The sequence below is a fragment of the Aulonocara stuartgranti genome (assembly GCF_965226115.1).
Source record: "Aulonocara stuartgranti genome assembly, chromosome: 18".
NCBI classification, from domain to species: domain Eukaryota; kingdom Metazoa; phylum Chordata; class Actinopteri; order Cichliformes; family Cichlidae; genus Aulonocara; species Aulonocara stuartgranti.
Genome location: NC_138954.1, coordinates 21,123,504 through 21,140,650, shown reverse-complemented (window position 1 = coordinate 21,140,650; position 17,147 = coordinate 21,123,504). Strand labels below are relative to the sequence as shown.

General features: G+C 41.7%; 1 protein-coding gene across 6 annotated transcripts in view; it reads right to left on the bottom strand.

Moving 5' to 3' along the window:
* kcnab1b (potassium voltage-gated channel subfamily A regulatory beta subunit 1b) overlaps positions 1–17,147 on the bottom strand; it is a gene marked incomplete at its 5' end in the record, with an annotated part of 65,504 nt that overhangs the window by 5,392 nt on the left and 42,965 nt on the right. For all 6 annotated transcript variants that reach the window (XM_082514368.1, XM_082514366.1, XM_082514363.1 and 3 more), the window contains 6 exons: positions 3,074–3,160; positions 6,677–6,720; positions 8,754–8,798; positions 10,955–10,999; positions 11,467–11,546; positions 12,432–12,469. In XM_082514368.1, coding sequence (XP_082370494.1) covers positions 3,074–3,160; positions 6,677–6,720; positions 8,754–8,798; positions 10,955–10,999; positions 11,467–11,546; positions 12,432–12,469 — 339 coding nt within the window. The remainder of the gene's footprint in view (positions 1–3,073; positions 3,161–6,676; positions 6,721–8,753; positions 8,799–10,954; positions 11,000–11,466; positions 11,547–12,431; positions 12,470–17,147) is intronic.

Genomic DNA, 17,147 nt, shown 5'->3' with positions numbered 1-17,147 from the left:
AGACAGAGAGCAAGTGTGCATGTGGGTGAAGCAGGTGGGAGGGTAGAGGAATAACAGTACATCTGCTCCAAAGGGGATGGAGGGAGGAAGGGAGGGAGGGATTTGGAGGGATGTAAAGATAGAAGGAAAAAAAAATGCTGCGAACCATGTAGCAACCTCAGAGGCACACACAGTTAATAACAGTTTGCAAATACACGTATAATCCATCTCAATGCCGGGAGGGGAAAAAAAAAGATGACACCTTGATTCATTGAAACGTTCAAGTCTTAACATAAAGTTTCTTGCCACAAGGGCTCGATGAGTCATCAGCTCCAACAGCAGATGCCACACTGATCCTGTGCTCAGGTGAGATGTGCTGCAAACACCATTGACACCCCACTCACAAAAAAAAAAAAAAAACCACACCGCAGTGTTTTCCCGGAGGGTGATGTGGGTGAAGCTGTGGGCAAAAACACGCAATGAAGAGCGCACACGTGAAAAAATGAATGTATGACATCAGTGTACAATTTAGATGCCGAGATTGCATTTGCACAAATATGCAGAAGCCAATTAGCCTAGCACGCAAAGAACAGAGGAAAAGGGATATAGAAACAGGCTCTGCGCAAAGCTAACAAAATCCAAGTAACGCATCTCAAAGCACTCTCATTAGTACAGAAACATATCAAACTTAAAAACTGCTTGGCTGCTAGCCAGAGTTAGTCAGCAACACACCCCAAGGTCTGGAACATTGGCCAGCTTCAGCCGGCAGGTATCACAGTGCAGCACAGAGGGTGTAAGAAAGCCTCCAACTCCCACTGATATCCATATTTGTCTGGGCAGGTATCTCTGAGGATGTCATTTCAGAGAGTTTCTTTATAGTGAGGCGTCTAACAGCGGGGACGTAGAACACAACTAAAAATATTGCTCATTTATGGAAATATGTCACATCACAGGAGATTGTCAGTGACAGATGAGACCCGTTCTAAGTTATACGACTGTGGAAAAAAAGCGTGGGGAAAGAAATAATAAAGATACGTTTAGTAATGCTGAGTAGGTGAGATCATTTTCCATGCTCTTCTTCTGTAATGAACAGGTGAGGAGAGAGAGGTGATGTCCTGGCACTTTGCATTGCTAGCTAAGGGGTTCATGTTCAGTGTGCTGTGGCGGTTTCATTTCATTTGCTAGAGAATAAAACTCGGCTGGAAGGACTGATATAAAATCATTTTACTGATGCCATGTCTTCTTCGCTCCTCTGTCTGTCTGCCTCTGCATTCTGTTCTTTATTCAATTGGTCTGGGGTATTTTCATATTCAGCTTATTGAATGGCTTCACTCCTCTCTCAAATCAAATGTGATTCTGAGTGACTGGGTACCAATGTTGCGGCTGGATTTGGGCGAGTTATTCTGCGAGCTACCCTTGTACCTATTCATTCAATGAATTGACTGTGGCACACACGCCCCTCCTTCGAGAACCTTCTTGTCATATTCAGCTGGAGAAAAACTCACATAGCGTCTCATCACTTTGACAGCTGCTCTAGTAAAGAGCAGTCAGAGAAAGGGGAGACAGAGTCTTCCGTGAAGGAAGAAGTTGTATATTTGCAGCACGCACTTGGTCTGTCCCTGCTGTTGGACTGGATACGAGCCAAAAAGAAAGAAAGAAAAAGACAAAAGAACAAGCAGGGAGATGACACGGGTGCAGAAAAGCATGACTCGATGGAAGAAGAAAAGCAATGATTATAACAAAGGCAGACTCTGCAGCCATGACATCACTTTTTTGGTCCCCACGGGGACGCAAGCTGTCTCACACAAAGTCGGAAGCAGTTAAAGTCACAAAAACAAATGCAAACGCAGATGGATGCAGATTCACCTGTTCAGTGGCATATTTGAAACTACAGTGCTGTTTTGCTGTTTGGTGTTTTTGTTAACGCAGTTAAGGCTTTAGCAGCATGATGTTGGAGTGTCAGTCACGGAGAGATCTGCTAAACAGTCCCTTCATGCACGAGGTTCATCCTCGCTCCCTCACTCTCAAGTTTTTAAGGATGACTGATACCCTAACAATGATTTAGAAGGGTAGCCATGCTCCTTTGTATTAAATTATGAAGCAAACAAGACCAATTTCTCACGCTGACTAATGGGCCAAATGTGCTGCAGAGGTGATAAAAGCCTGCCTGCTTTACATTTGTCAGGATATATTTTTCAGCTGACGTCTCTCTCTCTGTTCACTTCCTATCATCTTGTCAGACTCTCAATCAGATCACAGTTCTTGACATGAGCTGAAGAGACTTCATCTGCAGGGGGCAAAAGACTAAAAGGTTTGATAGAGAAGGCTGCGGGGTCTGCCTGCTAGTCACCAGCCACTGGTACCAGTGACAGCAAGGACCCTGGAACGATCGCTATGACAGACAGGCCTCCCACAGTCTGTTGGCTCCCACGGGTGGAAGCGAAGGGGGAAGGAGGAGGGGGGTAAAGAGGAAAGAAATACTACCTGTGGTTTGAGAGTTTGTGTGGAAAGACAGAAAAGGGGCTCAAGTATCTGTGATGCCCACATGGCAAGGGAGAGATAATAGAGTAAGAAACTGGAAGTGTCTAAAAGAAATAAATGGTGGTAACATAAGGTAGATGTGTGGGAAAGGAAGCGCAAGAGCGTTAAAGAAAAATAGCACTCAGTAGGGCTTGTATCTAGTGAGACCAACCCAAAAATACACCAGCTTCCCCCATAGGGGCCGGATAATCCTGCTTCTGAAGAGCAGGGAGGGCTGGGAGCGGGTGCAGTTTGGAGACCATGTGGAAGCTAGCGATCCCGCTGAGACAGAAGAGAAATAGAGGGAGACTGGTGGACTAAAATAGAGGGAAGAGAGACGAGGAAAGATTGTCATATTACTTGTAATATGTTCGGGGATATGTCAGAGGAAAAACACATAAACCTGACCGCAAAAACAAACCCCCCTTTTGGTCAAAGCCAAAGGCCGCCGGTCCAGTACGGGCAGCGGCTTCATCAGAATTTCTCACCCTCTCATGTTACAGAACAACATGTATTGTCGCTGGCTCAACTCCCCCCCAACAGCCCCATGAAGTCTGGGTTGGCAATCACTTACCCTCCATGGGGGTATTGGTGTCTGTCCGGTTGGCAAAGACCACATCCACATACTCGAGTTGCATCCTCTGGAGGGAGCCCTTTAAACCTAGAGTGAGAAGACATAAGCCAGGTTTAGAGAGAGAGGTTTGGGTTCTAATAAAAGAAGACAGTTAATAGGAACCATGAGTCCTGGGTGTCCTTCTTATAATGGTGAAATAAATGGGCATGTGCAAGGATACATAGAGTGTGACCTACATCTGCAGAAAAGAGAGATCATTTTTTATTTTCACTTTTTAGCCAACACCGCGACAGCGACATGCTTAGCTGGTAGGGGTGCCAGCTTCAAAAGAACAAGGGATATTCAAATGCATTCAAAAGTCACAGTTATGTCAGGTAAAAGGCAAAAACAATAATAATAAGGTGAAGTGGCTCCTGGGGGGTTTGAGCTCAACATGTTCGTAAACATGACAAAGTGACAGTTGGCCACATGTGACTCAGAGCCTTCCAGCTGCATCTGGCCTGCTGCAGCTTTGATCCAGCTCGAGGAGGCTTTGTGGCCATTTAAAGACAAAGGACACGGCTCAGTTTTCGTTTTTAGTTTTGTTAATTTGCTTTCGTCATGGCCGTCATCCTGACTTGCTGCAGCAGAAGTCAGCTCCAGTTGCAGTAATATAATAATTAGCTATGGTAGTACTCTGTATGTTCCAGTAAATATTGACAGTGTGAGCATGAGTGCTAAACAGATGATTGGAATAAGCCATAATTTATATCAATAATCTTAGTGGCACATTGTAGTGTCAAGATTCACATAGTTAAACCTTTGGATGTTTTTGTTGCCCTTTTGTTTTAATAAAATAAGAAAAGATGATGTTTGAAAGAAAATTTTTATAAATGAAAATGCTGATTCGTTATACTTCAGGGCTTAACAGGCTGGTAATTAAGAGATGTGGGTCCAAATGCAGGACACAGGTAGTCAGAAATAAGTCTAAGCAGAATCCAGAACCCAAAGAATGACAAAGTCCAACCAGAACCCAAAACAAGAAAAGATTAAAGATCCAAACAAAAGACATGAACACACAAACATGGAACTAACGCAGACTAGCTGACAGGCATTAAAAGGGGGACCTAACTCAAAAGATGAATTAGTATGGTGTCTACATGTAACACATGAATTATTTTAAACTATATCTTCTGGCACTTTGGTTCTAGCAGCCTACTGCAAAAATACATATTATGAATACACATTCCAATTCCTTTAGTTTAATCTAGAAAAAAATGCCAAAGATAACAGTTTCACAGACATAAAACTGTATTATGTATTAAACTGTACAGCAGATGAACAGTATCTGAAAGTCATGTCCAGTCAGAAATAGACTCAGTGGAAGAGTGGCTGCCAAGATGGGAAATGGGGAGAAAAGGCTATGATATATCTGAAAATCAGTAGCAACAGGTCTTATGGAGTAAATCCAGAGTGTATCCAAACTTTCTGTTCAAACCATCATCACTTTGTATGGAGGACATCAGGATAGAGGTGTAACAGTGAGTGTTTACAGGCATCTGTAAAACACGCTGGAAGCTCAGTCATGGTTTGGGAATTCATTTCACTTCATTTTGTAAAACTTACCAAAACTGACAGCACTGTGATTTTTATCCACAGTGCAATATCATCTGGCATCTGATTGGCAGTGGCTATATTTTCAGCGTGACAGTGAATGAAGATGCCAATGCTGTTCACTCACAAAGTTTGATAGCTTTACTTAGCACTTTACTCTGATTTCTAAAAATCAAACATGCATATAAAAGATGTATAGAACACATTGCTCACTTCACAGGAATAGCTGTAATCAATACATATTTTCTAATTTAATTACTGTCACAACTACTCAGCTGTAAGTTTTATGCACCTGCCACCATTTCCACTGCACAAACAGGAATCAGTTTTGATTCAAAATTGTAATTTATAAGGTTCAGAACTATTTTCAGAGTTAATCACTGTCAAACCAAGCTCGCAGGCACCTTCTCTTAGATAAAAAAAAAAAACACCTGTGCAATCCTTTCTTATTGTTACATAAATAAATGCTGCTGGCAGCTGGTGGAGGAACCAAACAATTCAAAGCCTAGAGCCTGATCAGAAAGACGAGGGATCAGAGGAAAGGTCGCACTCAGTATTTGTTAGAGGAGTAACACTGTATGCTGAGGAGAGGATAAGTGACGGCAACAAAGTATTGCGAGCAGATCGGCCTCCACTCACGCACACACACAGAAGACCAGATGAAAGAAGAAAAGCGCACACAAGAGACTGTCGCACAAGACGACAGGAGAGTAACAGGGAGTCGAGGCAAAAGACACTCTCGCGCTTTTGAGTAAGCGCGTGTGTGCGTGGCAGATTAGTACCACAGGCTTCATCATCACCCACTAATCCCAGCTGAGAGTTATACTCTCCCTCCTACCATCACAGTCACTTATTCCTTCTTCTGTCGTTTGCACTCCCACAATCCCAGAAACACCCATTACACGGATCCTAATCTGAGCCTGCACCGTCATCACGAGAGGTTTCTGCTGTCTCGTGGATTAGCAGGAGTTCACTGGCTGTGAAAGGAGTCTATTTTTGGATCGGGAAAAAAGATGTGGAACAACAAAGCTACTGTATTGGCATCTGGGATAGAAGAATGCCTTCAATTGTGTTTTCTGTGAAAGAGCCTTATAAAATGCTGAAGCTGTCTTTTTCCTGTGAGGATGACTCTAAAGAGACCTTGATTTTTCTTGCATCGTCACATTGATGCAAGAAAATGTTCTGCGGCTCTCTCTTTCGCTGATCATTAGGTTTTTACACCCTATCATATACACCCCTGAACATCACTTCAGTCCAGTCAAATGGCAGGCCTGCTGTGGCAGCCTGTAGTGAGGAAGATGATGGCAGCAGATGTTTCGCTCAGTCAGTTTATTAGACTTTGATGAAATGTTCCTCTCCACTTATGGCAGGGATGCTGCACCTTTCTCTTACAATTACATGGACAGCCAAATGGATTCATCTTTGCTAATACCGCTTATGCTTATGTTGGCTTTCACCCCATTTTCTCTTTTGTACTCTCTGTCCTTCTCTTCCAACCCTTTCTTAGCGCATTCCCCATTTCTCGTTTGGGGGAGAGTTTCTGCAGCTGCAGTGAATGTTAATAATGTGGCAGAGAGCTGAGTCACTGCAGGAGGTGCATTGCGCTGTGAATCGGATGGCAAATTGTTTGGGAAGCGGGGTGGATCGAGCCAAGGGTATGAGAGCTAAAGTTTATTGTTATGAGTCTCATCAAGGCCCTAGCTCTTTTTAAAGGGGCTGACAGGGGAGACAGTCTGGACAGCACTATTAAATGATGCAACAGTTTCCTAGACAGACACCTGTGGAGGTATTACAAGAAGACGATACATCTGCGAGTGCCTAATGCACCACTGGTTAGTACGGCTTTCAAATTCAGCTGTGTTCATATCAAAAAGGCGAGAAGCGACGGAGGCTGGAACAAAGAGGGATGAGGAAAAGAGATAAAAGAGGGAGATTAGAGGAGTGCAGCGGGGCTCCGACTGGTGGGGTGATGTGAAGGACAAAGCAGAGGGAAGGAAATTGACTTGTTACCTTCAATGATGTGTTTTCTGTTGAGGCCTCTCTCTGTCTCCGCTCTGCAACAGGAGGGAAAGAAGTACATGTCAGGGGTGTCAGCGCATACTCTTCATTACTTCACAGCTCTCGCGAATTGAAGCAGCTCCAGAACAAACTTTGCAGTTTGTTTGCAGTGTCTGTCCTGATCACCTCTGATTTTTCTCATGGCTTCTCACTGAGCACAGAAGCAAATGCCTGATTTTTCTGTGCCTATTTAGGACTTGTTTAGACCAATAAGGCCAGCAGGTAAATTGCAATCAGTGCACAAAGTAATTTAGAGATAGCATGCAGAGTTTTTCCCTCGTTTGTCTGATTTCAGTCTGTGATTTTCTTTGACTGCAGCACTACTCAGTATTATATTTATATAGCAGTACTTGTAGTTTATGCAACACTTATTCCATTTTCAACTTTAGACTGCATCATAACACTGTGTGATACAGTGTTATGACACTGCAGCCACCTATTGCTCTGCAAGTTTTGCAGTGAGTCGGGATAACATAAAGCTCCTTTCACGTGGATGTATCAGTATTTTAGAATTAGTACAATTCTGAAAGGAGACAATCTGCACTTTTGATGCATATGTACATGTTCCCTTAAGACAACTGTAGCATTTTTACATTTGCTTAAACTCAACTTTATATTCTTACTGTGTATTTTTACTTATTGTTTGGAATTTTTAAGGATCCATCCATCTTCCTCCACATATCTTATTCAGAGTAGCCGTTGGGCTTTTGCCTATCCCAGCTGTCATAGTTTGGTTGGCGAATTACTCCTTGGACAGGTCGCTAAGCTATTGCAGGGCTAACCCATAGAGACTGCCAGTTTAGAGTCACCAATGAAGCTAACATGCTTGTCTTTGGACTGTGAGAGGAAGCCAGAGTGCCTGGAGAGATCCCACGCACACATGGAGAGAAGATGCACACACTATACACAGAAGACCGTCTTGCTGTGAGTGCAGTGGCACTAACTACCACACCACCGTGCTGCCCCAGTTTAGGAATATAGATATTAAATGGGTCACTATGTTCAGCTGGTTGATAAATTGTCAGACATGCATTGATAAGTGTGTAGTGTAGCCCACACATCATTTCTGGGAGTTGTTTTGCTAAAAACAGCTGCTGGTTCATTTGGAAATGACACTGGTAACAGTGGCGCTAACTGCTTTCCAATGACTTGTCTGTAGGCTCACTTGTGTTTACTCAGGCACTTAAAGATTTTCCCCACCCCTGCATTTTCCTTTTCCACTTTGTTCCTCTCGTCTGTTTCTGCTCCAGCGTGTTTGTTTTTGTTCAGATGCCCGCGACTTGCCTTACTTCTCGCCTTGCTTCATTTCACACTTTCGTTTTCTTCCTCCCTGTTTCCTATGGTTTTTCCAGAGTGCTTATGGGATATAAACGCACTTCAAACACAATGCATGCCATCCTTCCTCCATGTTATTGTTACTTTTTGTGCAAAAGACTGAAGAAACGCCATAGAGAGGAAATATGAATCTTGCAAATATCCAGGCATCCTGGGGTGAACTGATGTTTGACAAGCGAGCTGTGAGACAGTCTCGTAGCTCACTCAGCTGGGGGTTAAGCAGTTGTTCTTTAAATCCATCTGTGTTGGAGAGATTTGAAATACCTTGACAGAATTCAGAGAGGATGAGTTTTAATTAAATTTACACAATTGAGGCTTGGCTCTAGTGTTCTTAGCCGTGTAAGAATAGTCAAACAGTATGTGGATGTACCCATGGCCAGAAGACTTTTAGATACAGATGGCTACTAATGCAGACTGAGAATATTTTAGCGTGACAGCAGAAGCAGCTATGACTTTGGGCAGTTTGGCAAGAAAGCTGAGGGTGGCTAGAAGAGTAAGGAAAAGGGGTTGAGACATGCTGTCATTTTGTCCTCCACATCTGTGTCCTTGCGCTCTGTGTCATCTGTGTCACGCTCGCTGCAGCTGGAGGCAACGTTTTAAAGAATAGGCTCGTGTATGTGAGATGGCCTGACTGTCTGAGAAAGAAAACCCACCTGCTGGACACATGGATAAATATGTATGAACACATACTTACTTTCCTCCCCAGTACAGCTTTGTGGTGATCACCAGACTGGATCTCCTGCAGGAAGACCGTCAGACGCATCAAAAGACCATTAAAAAAAGGTGTTCTCAAAAAGATGATATGTATATGACCATACCTGCATGTGAGCATGATGAAATCTGCCTATGTGTACAAATCAGTGCAATCAACTATATTTATGTCAGCTGCCTTCCATCCTACACTGCACTTCAAACATCGAGTAAGTCATAGAGTATAATGACCACAGGGTGACTCTTTTTTTCTTTGAATTCTAGCAAGACAGCTCCCTCACTATAACCCACCCGCCATGCTTGAATGATCAATAATTTAAACAGGTCCACAGCTGAGGTGAGGTCGGGCAGAGAGCTGGCGTGAGCAGTTAAAAGGGGTGACGCGCATAACTGGGTTTTCTCTCGGCAGTGCATGCAGCAGAGCGGAATATATGTTTTCTGTGGTGGAGCTACAGTTCACGCTCACCAGCATCTGTTTTGATTTGACATGAGCAAATTTGTCAAGTTTACACTTTCATTTAATGAATTGATTTATATAATATATCAAGTGAATTAATGTTGCTTGAAAATTTTCCACTTAACGTGGGAGGCATGGATGCATGTTCTCAACATTGAACTAACTAATGTCACCAATACACAAAGCTTGAAAACAGATAAACACAAACATTTTGTGCATTTTGTACACCAGAATTATTAGGCTGCTTCATGTGGTTCGCTAACCATGCCTACCTCCACTAAAAGCATGTTTGAAATCATTTACAACAAGGGTCCCAGGATAGAACTGAGGGGCTGCAATTCAACTGAAGGAATAAGGAAGAAAATAATAACAATTACTTTCTACCTAATCTTTTTGCACTATTTTGGTTTGCAACTATAGGTTCCTACAAAGTTAACAACACTTGCTCATCGGTATATTTTAGCAGATTTAGGTATTAAATGCTAAACCTCAAAACATGCTTATACTGGGATAATATCAGGACATTTACAGTAGCAGTAAGGATGCTTATGTTTTCATGTTTATCTATGAAAACATCTCGCTAATTACTAGCCAAGTGGTAGAACAAATCCTCCAGAAATGGAGAAGGTTTGCCTTCTTAGTAAAAATTGTTGCCCAGAGCTGCAGCCAACATGTGTCAAAAGATGAAACTTTTCCTGTTTGTGTCACTCTTTTATGCTGAGAGACTAGCTAGACAGTATTTGGCCGTCACTTCCATCCAAACTGTAGATGACTGCAGCTGTTAGTGACCAAGGCAATTACAGGGAGGTGGGACACAAGGGAAAAATTGGGGCCATTGACTGGTCCCTAGACCTGTGTGACTGGGGCTTTAGCAGTCATTTTCCCACCAGCTGCCATCAGCTTCCTTTTGCAACCAATTGGGGAATTCAAATTTTTCCCACATGACAGGTGGTTGCCAGATGGTTACTCACCAGTCTCAAGGCTTCTAGGCCTATGTGACTGGGGCCTTAGTCATTTAATCCTGCACTCTCAGCATAAAAGTCCAAAATGGCCAACAAGCTGTGTCTGCAAAACCTCAGTAGAAAGTCTACGGGAAAACGGAGCTCTGCCAGGACCTCTGTAACGCTGCCGCTGACTTTATGGTCTCGGTTGCATCAAGTTTATTCTCTAAATTTTGGCACTCATTAGCTACCAGCTTGTGACTGACAAATCGGTAGCCGATGAGCGTGGAATTTCGCAGTAAAATCTGGATTCAAAATGACAAGTGATGGTGAAATGACTCATCTTGAAGCTATAGTCCATGAGGATGCATGGGGACTGCTTTAGGTGCCAACAGTTTTGTTTAATTCTTTTATATTTCAAAAAGTAAGTGCTCCATATGCAAGGACAGTTTCCCACGTGGAGGGACCTTTGTGATAAACTGAAGTGCCAGCTGTGAATCAGGTGTTATCACCCATGTCAGTGCCTGTTAACTCTGATGCTCTTGAATGGTTGAAAATCCCTGGAACGAAGCTCCGAAATCTTGTGGAAAACCCTTTCACAAGAGCGAATGCTCATATAGCAGCAATTTAAAGCCTGTGAATTTTAAATGGCATGTGCTTAATATACACACACCTGTTTGTGAGATGTTTGCGTTTTGGCATGCTGTATGTTCAGCGATACAGTGCATATGCAATCAAAAACACATTCTTGGATTCTTTTCGCTTTGTTGAGACACAACACTTTACCTCCAGCACTTTTTCTTGATGATGTTTCCCAGGATTATCTCTGCTCTGTAAAGAAAAACACAAGAGATAATATGATTAGATCCCAGACTTCCAGTTCTCTTGCAGCATTGTAAGTGTGTTATCTGCCACAAATCTGCACCATGAATGCCTGATTAAAAATCAGAAGGAGCCCAAGATAATGGGTAAATGCCTCCTGTACTGTGCGCCTGAATTTCACCAGCGACCTTTAAAATGAATATTCATCCCCGTAAAACTCCACTGTGCTCCGCATTATTCACACAGACGATGCCCAGGCGAGGTAAATTGAGCTGTGAACATAATGCGGAGCCTCCAGTGTTGAATAAGATTATGTAAATCACTTTAGAGTCACGGCTACCTTTCATTTTTGGCTTCCTCAGGTGCATTATTCCTGGTCAGGGCCTAAACCTTGTTAACATCTTTTGTCCTGTGGAAGAAAAAAGCTAACAGGACCAAAAGTAGTAGTGTGATTACAAATGGGAGACATCACTCACTTCCCCCCGGAGTAGACCTCGGCTGTGTCGAAGAGGTTGACCCCGCTCTCGTAGGCGATAGTCATCAGCTGCTCTGCCACCTGACACAGGCAAGAAAAGTTTCCTCATGAAGCTCAGTGTGGCATAAGGCACTTCTATAAATAATAACCAAATTACACTTCAAAAAGGCGGGAAATTCCCTGAAGAAAGGAGTGTACGTCTGTTTACTGTTGAAATGCACATCCTCCAGGAAACTGTACAGTCTGCTTGTTGATTAAAGCTGTTTACTGCGCAGTGTATTTCCCACACTTTTTGACCTACTTCTTGCTCTTTATTCAGAGGACGACGTTTGAAAGGCCAGTTTAGTCGTGAGGACCTCCTCTGCCTGTACCAAGCTCTTATTTTGTTTTGTTTGTGCCTCTCTTAGCCCTTGTGTTTTATAAGCAATGATAAGATGTCCCCACTTCAGTATTTTCTCCCATCTAAGGCCAGAGCAGGACACTGGGAGAGGTCTTTTGCTTATCCTGTGAGAGAAATAGGATCTGATTACTTGGCTTTGGTAGAGCCACGAGGGACTTACTGTAGCAGCTTGCCGTGATATTGGGAAATTGATACCAGAATGATAACTGTGGTCTCACACCCACACCATTTTATATCCAGTTACACTAAATTACTCCCATTGGGGCCACAAATTGTTTTTTGTAAATGGTTTTACTTGTTGCATTTGGGTCTAGCTGAGTCTAAAATAGAGCATGAATAATACTGCATATTTAAGGAGTAAATAAACAATGTAGCAGAAGCTACTCTGATGCTACTGATTTAACTACTCTAAATACCCCAAATATCTTTTTCTGTATTCTTTAAAAAGGAAAATGCTGCAGATTGGGAACAGATATAATGTTTAATAGAAAAATGATCAAGTTATATGTCTAATCTGAGAAAAGGAGGTGTGTCAGCTGATTGATGGATCTGACATGAAGTCTTACCTCGTCAGAGATCTGACCTCCAAATGTTACCCATGTTCCTGTGGGGGGAAAGCCATCATAAAATATTTGTAACAAACAACAACATAGACGACCTTTTGCATGTAAAAGTCACTCATAGTGTCTTCTAATTAATAATTTGACATTTTTGGCATGGAGACATGACAAAATGCTTTCTGCCCGAAGGCCGTCACAGACAAATGTCACTACAGATTAAAAGAGAAATGACTCCATTATGCCATGTGTACAGATTTGCAGTTTAAAAACAGTTTAAAGGAGAGCGACAAGCATTGTCGTGTAATGCACTGTGTTTTTAGGTGGGATCCTTGAGGTGTTGTAGGGTTTGGGGGGAGTTCCTGTGTGTGTTTGCATTAAACGGCAGACCTATCTATCCATCCATCCACTGCAAACCTGCATATCTCCTGAAGCATAGAGTAAAAACTTTCACAGGAAAAGTCAACTTGGACTCATGTGTGATTATTTGTCTGGATATTTCTTTTTCTGATTAGTTTCTGCAAAAGGTTGGTGCACACAGGGCATGTTAAAAGCACACCACGCAAGCACACAAAAACACGCACACTTTAAAAGATGATTTACACTGTAAAAAATAAAAGTATTTTGTACTGAACTACCTGTGTGCTCAGTATGATATTGCGCGCACATAGTTGCTTTCAAACTTGTAAATGAAATGAGTCATACCACAGCCTGATCTAAGCATGATTTTTTCCACTTAACATAAGCAAGGTAACCGATGTAATGCAACAAGTTAAAAAGTAGAAGCCACGTATTCAAGTATTTGTATCTTTAGATTGACCAAAGCCTGCCCTTTCTGTCTTACAGTGCCATGAAAAAGTATTTGCACCTTTCTTGTTTTCACACTGAAATGTTTCAGATCATTAAACAAATATAATGATAAATACAAAATGCAATTAAGTTATGATTTCAGGGCATTTATTTAAGGGCAAAGTGTAAAAAATAAATGTCCCCACCTTTGTTAAAGCATGAAATAACTTTGATTAACCACATGTTTTTCGAAAGCTGAGTTCATTTTCACTTGCCGTATCACAGAGCTGATTACTGTGGCACCTGTTGGATCAAGAAATCACTTAAATAGAACCTGACTGACAAAGTGAAGTCAGCAAAAAGTCTCAAAAAACAACACGTCAAAAAACAGTCGATAAACACTTCACTGACATCTATTGGTCTGGAAAGGGTTACTATGACATTTCCAAGGCTTTGGGACTCAGTGAACCACAGCGAGAGCCATTATCCTCAAATGTAGAAAATCTGGAACAGTGGTGAACCTTCCCAGCAGAGGCCAGACCGACTCATCCAGGAGGTCAAAAAAGAACAAAAAGAACTGCAGGCCTCACTTGTCTCAATCAAGAGAGGGACTGTGCAGAAATGTCCTCCTTTTTTGATCAGCAGTAAGAGAAAACTGCTGCTAATCAAAAAAGACACAAAGGCTCATCTCACATTTGTGAAAACAACTTGATGACACCTAAGACTTTTAGGAAAATAATCTGTGGACTGATGAGATAAAAACTGAACATTTTTGAAAGGTTAAATCCCCATTACATATGCATAAAATTTATACATCATTTCATACAAAACAAATCCTGCCAACAGTCAAATATGTTGGTCATAGTTTGACAGTCTGGGGCTTCTTTGCTTCTTCAGGAGCTGGACAACTTGCATTAAATGATGGAAACAGAAACAGAATAAATTCTGTCCTTCTCTACCAGAAAATCCTGAAGGAGAATGTCCGGCCATCACTTTGTGTCTGGAAGCTCAAGCTTGCTTGGGTTGAGCAGTAATCACACACGCAAGTCCACCTCTGAATGTCTAAGAAATAAGATTATGAAGGTTTTGAAGTGTCCCATTTCCAGACAGAGGACGTCAGAGGACGGAGTGAGATGCTTTGGCATGACCTTGAACAATCCGTTCATGCTTGAAAACCCTCCAGTGAGGCTGAATTAAAACAATTCTGCAAAGAGTTCCTCCACAGAAATGAGAAAGACTCATTGTCAGTAATCACAAATGCTTGACTGCAGTTCTTGCTGCCAAGAGTGGCACAACCAGTTATTAGGTTTGGGTGGTAATCAGTTTTTCCCACTGGGCCAGGTGGATTTGGATAGCTATTTTCCCCTTAATAAATGAAACCATCAATCTTTGGAATAAATGATGATTTTGATTATCTGAAACATTTAAGTGTGACAAATAAAAATGGGGGCAAATACTTTTTTACAGCATTTAACATCAACATTTTGTTACTTATTAATATATAGCAGATGTTGTATTAAGGCTGATGAACTGAGAACAATTCCCCAAACTTTATTTAAGCATAAAATTCTTGGTTTTGCTGACCTGAAGCAGATTCCTGAAGTGGGAACAAAGGCTTCTTTTATACCAATGAAAACTGAATAATCCACACCCTGCTTGTGAAATCCAGTATGCAATCTATTAAACATCTGTGGACTGCACTGATGTGCAGCAATCTTGTCTATACTGTAGACAGACACCCTTAGAGTCTCTGTCCTTCTTTAGTATAGGATGAAGACAGCTATTGTTAGAATTTATCTGTTGTCTCAGTTTTCTCTTGCCTGCTCCTGTCACATAAAGCTTGTCACTATCGCCCACTAATAAGAAATAATTGAAAAGCTGGTGTAAAATCTGTAGCCAAGTGCGTCAGAAGTATAACACCAGGCTGGTGTTGGCTCAGCCTGATTTTTTTAAAACTGGCACTGACCAAAAAGAAGAAAAAAATCAATTAAATTGTTATGTGCAGGTTAGTTTTAAAAACACAGCTACAAAACTATTTGAAGGCCACCAGATGGCAATAGATCTTGTTGCAAAATTACTTCTGGTCCTGCAGACACTGATGCGAAACAGCTTTCTGTCTTGACCTTTGTAAACATTTTCCGTACAGTTTTTGGACTCAGCAGTGACATCACGGTAGCTACGTCTATCTTTTATACTACGCATGGTTCTTCGCTAGCTTTGCATTAGCATGCTGTCTGTGTAGATTAGCGCGTTGCTCTGTCAGCTAGCCACAGAGAGGAGTGAAGTTCTAACACTGAAAGAGGTGAAGTGAAGTGATTTTTTTTTAATCTTTAATGGGTTTTTTTTGCAGTTCTTCGATTCCTGGTGAGCTCTGCTATCATTCCCTTCCCTATTCCACCCCAGTTGTTAACCATTCATCCCTCTTTGTAGGCAAATACCTCTGCAAAAAGACACAACCGCAGTACCATTAGCATTAGCTGACTTCATTAAGCATTAGCAATAATAATGGAGTTGTTTCTATCCTGAATGCAGTTTGCATTTTAATCATCATCCTCTTGTCCTTTTCTGAAATAAAAAATAATAATGTTCATATCATCACTTCTCAGAAGTTCCCCTTTGTCCTCCTCCCTGTACACGAAAAAAGTCAGCTGATTGTAGTGCTGGAAGAAAAATTATTTTTCTTTCTATTCACCATTTGTGCAGATAATTGAAGAGCCATTGTAAACTAACAACATAATTATAACTGCAGTGTGACTACTATATTTAGCACGGTAATGCATTACATTGCTGCATAAAAATGTGATTAGCCCAGTCTGACCGTCTGTATCCAACACATTAAGGAAAAACATTTTGTTGCCAAGAGTTTGAGGAGAGGGTTATTATCACCCGTGTCTTTACAGTATAGTGAAGGTGTCACCAGCTATTGGTCAATGTAGCTTTGCACAAACACTGGAAAGAACATCTAAAAGGGGACTGTGCCCAGACCTGAAATGCTCTGTATACTTTAAATATTCTCCTTGTTTCCTGTTGTACTCACAGAGCCTATATAAAAGATGGATGTACTCTGGTACAGGACAGCGACGTCAATATTTAGACCTACAGTTAATCTAACAGCCAAACAGCAGCCAAAACCCCTAGTTGCTGAAAAAGTGTGTCCAATTGTATAGAAGTCTATGAGAAAATGGCATTACCTCCCAACTGATCTATGACATCAGCCATAACTTTCCTAGCGAGTTTAAAACAAACAAATAAGCAAAAAACCCCAAAACATCTCAGTTGTATGTCTTTGAATACAACACAAGCTGGCTAAGCTCAGCTCTTATATGAAGCCAGTGGTTGTGCTAAACTAAGATAACAGGCCCCTTAGATTCAGCATCTAACCCTCCAGAGAGTGAATAACTATATTTCCAAAACTTCCACTGATCCTAATAAAAAAGCTAAAATGACGTGTTTTCATCCTCACAGTGAAATTATATTATTTTGGTTCCTTTCCCCTGCAGAAAACTGGTGCAGGGAGGAATCAATGTTTTGCTCAAGGGCACTGCTGTGTAGCTCAGGCTTGCCGATATAAAGAAGGGAAACGAATTCCCTTTAGCTGATGAATGTTCATTCTCTTCACTACTCCTCCCTCCTGCTCGCTGTGGTGTGGCTTAATCTACAAGTAAAAAATCACTATGATTAACGTAATCAGTTTGTCTGCTGGGCCTGGGCAGCACCGCTCCTTCGCTTTGTCCCCCTTTCAAGGAACTTGTCCCACACACAATAGGCATTAACGCACGAACACAGTCCTATCAAGATGAGTCATAATGAGAGTATTTACCCTGTGGTGTGTGTTGGATATATGTGATAATTGAGCAACTTGTTTGCTGAAACCAGTGCTATTGATTAAATATTAACAGGAAAAATGCTCTGCAAACAGCTTTCTGTTGTCTCTCG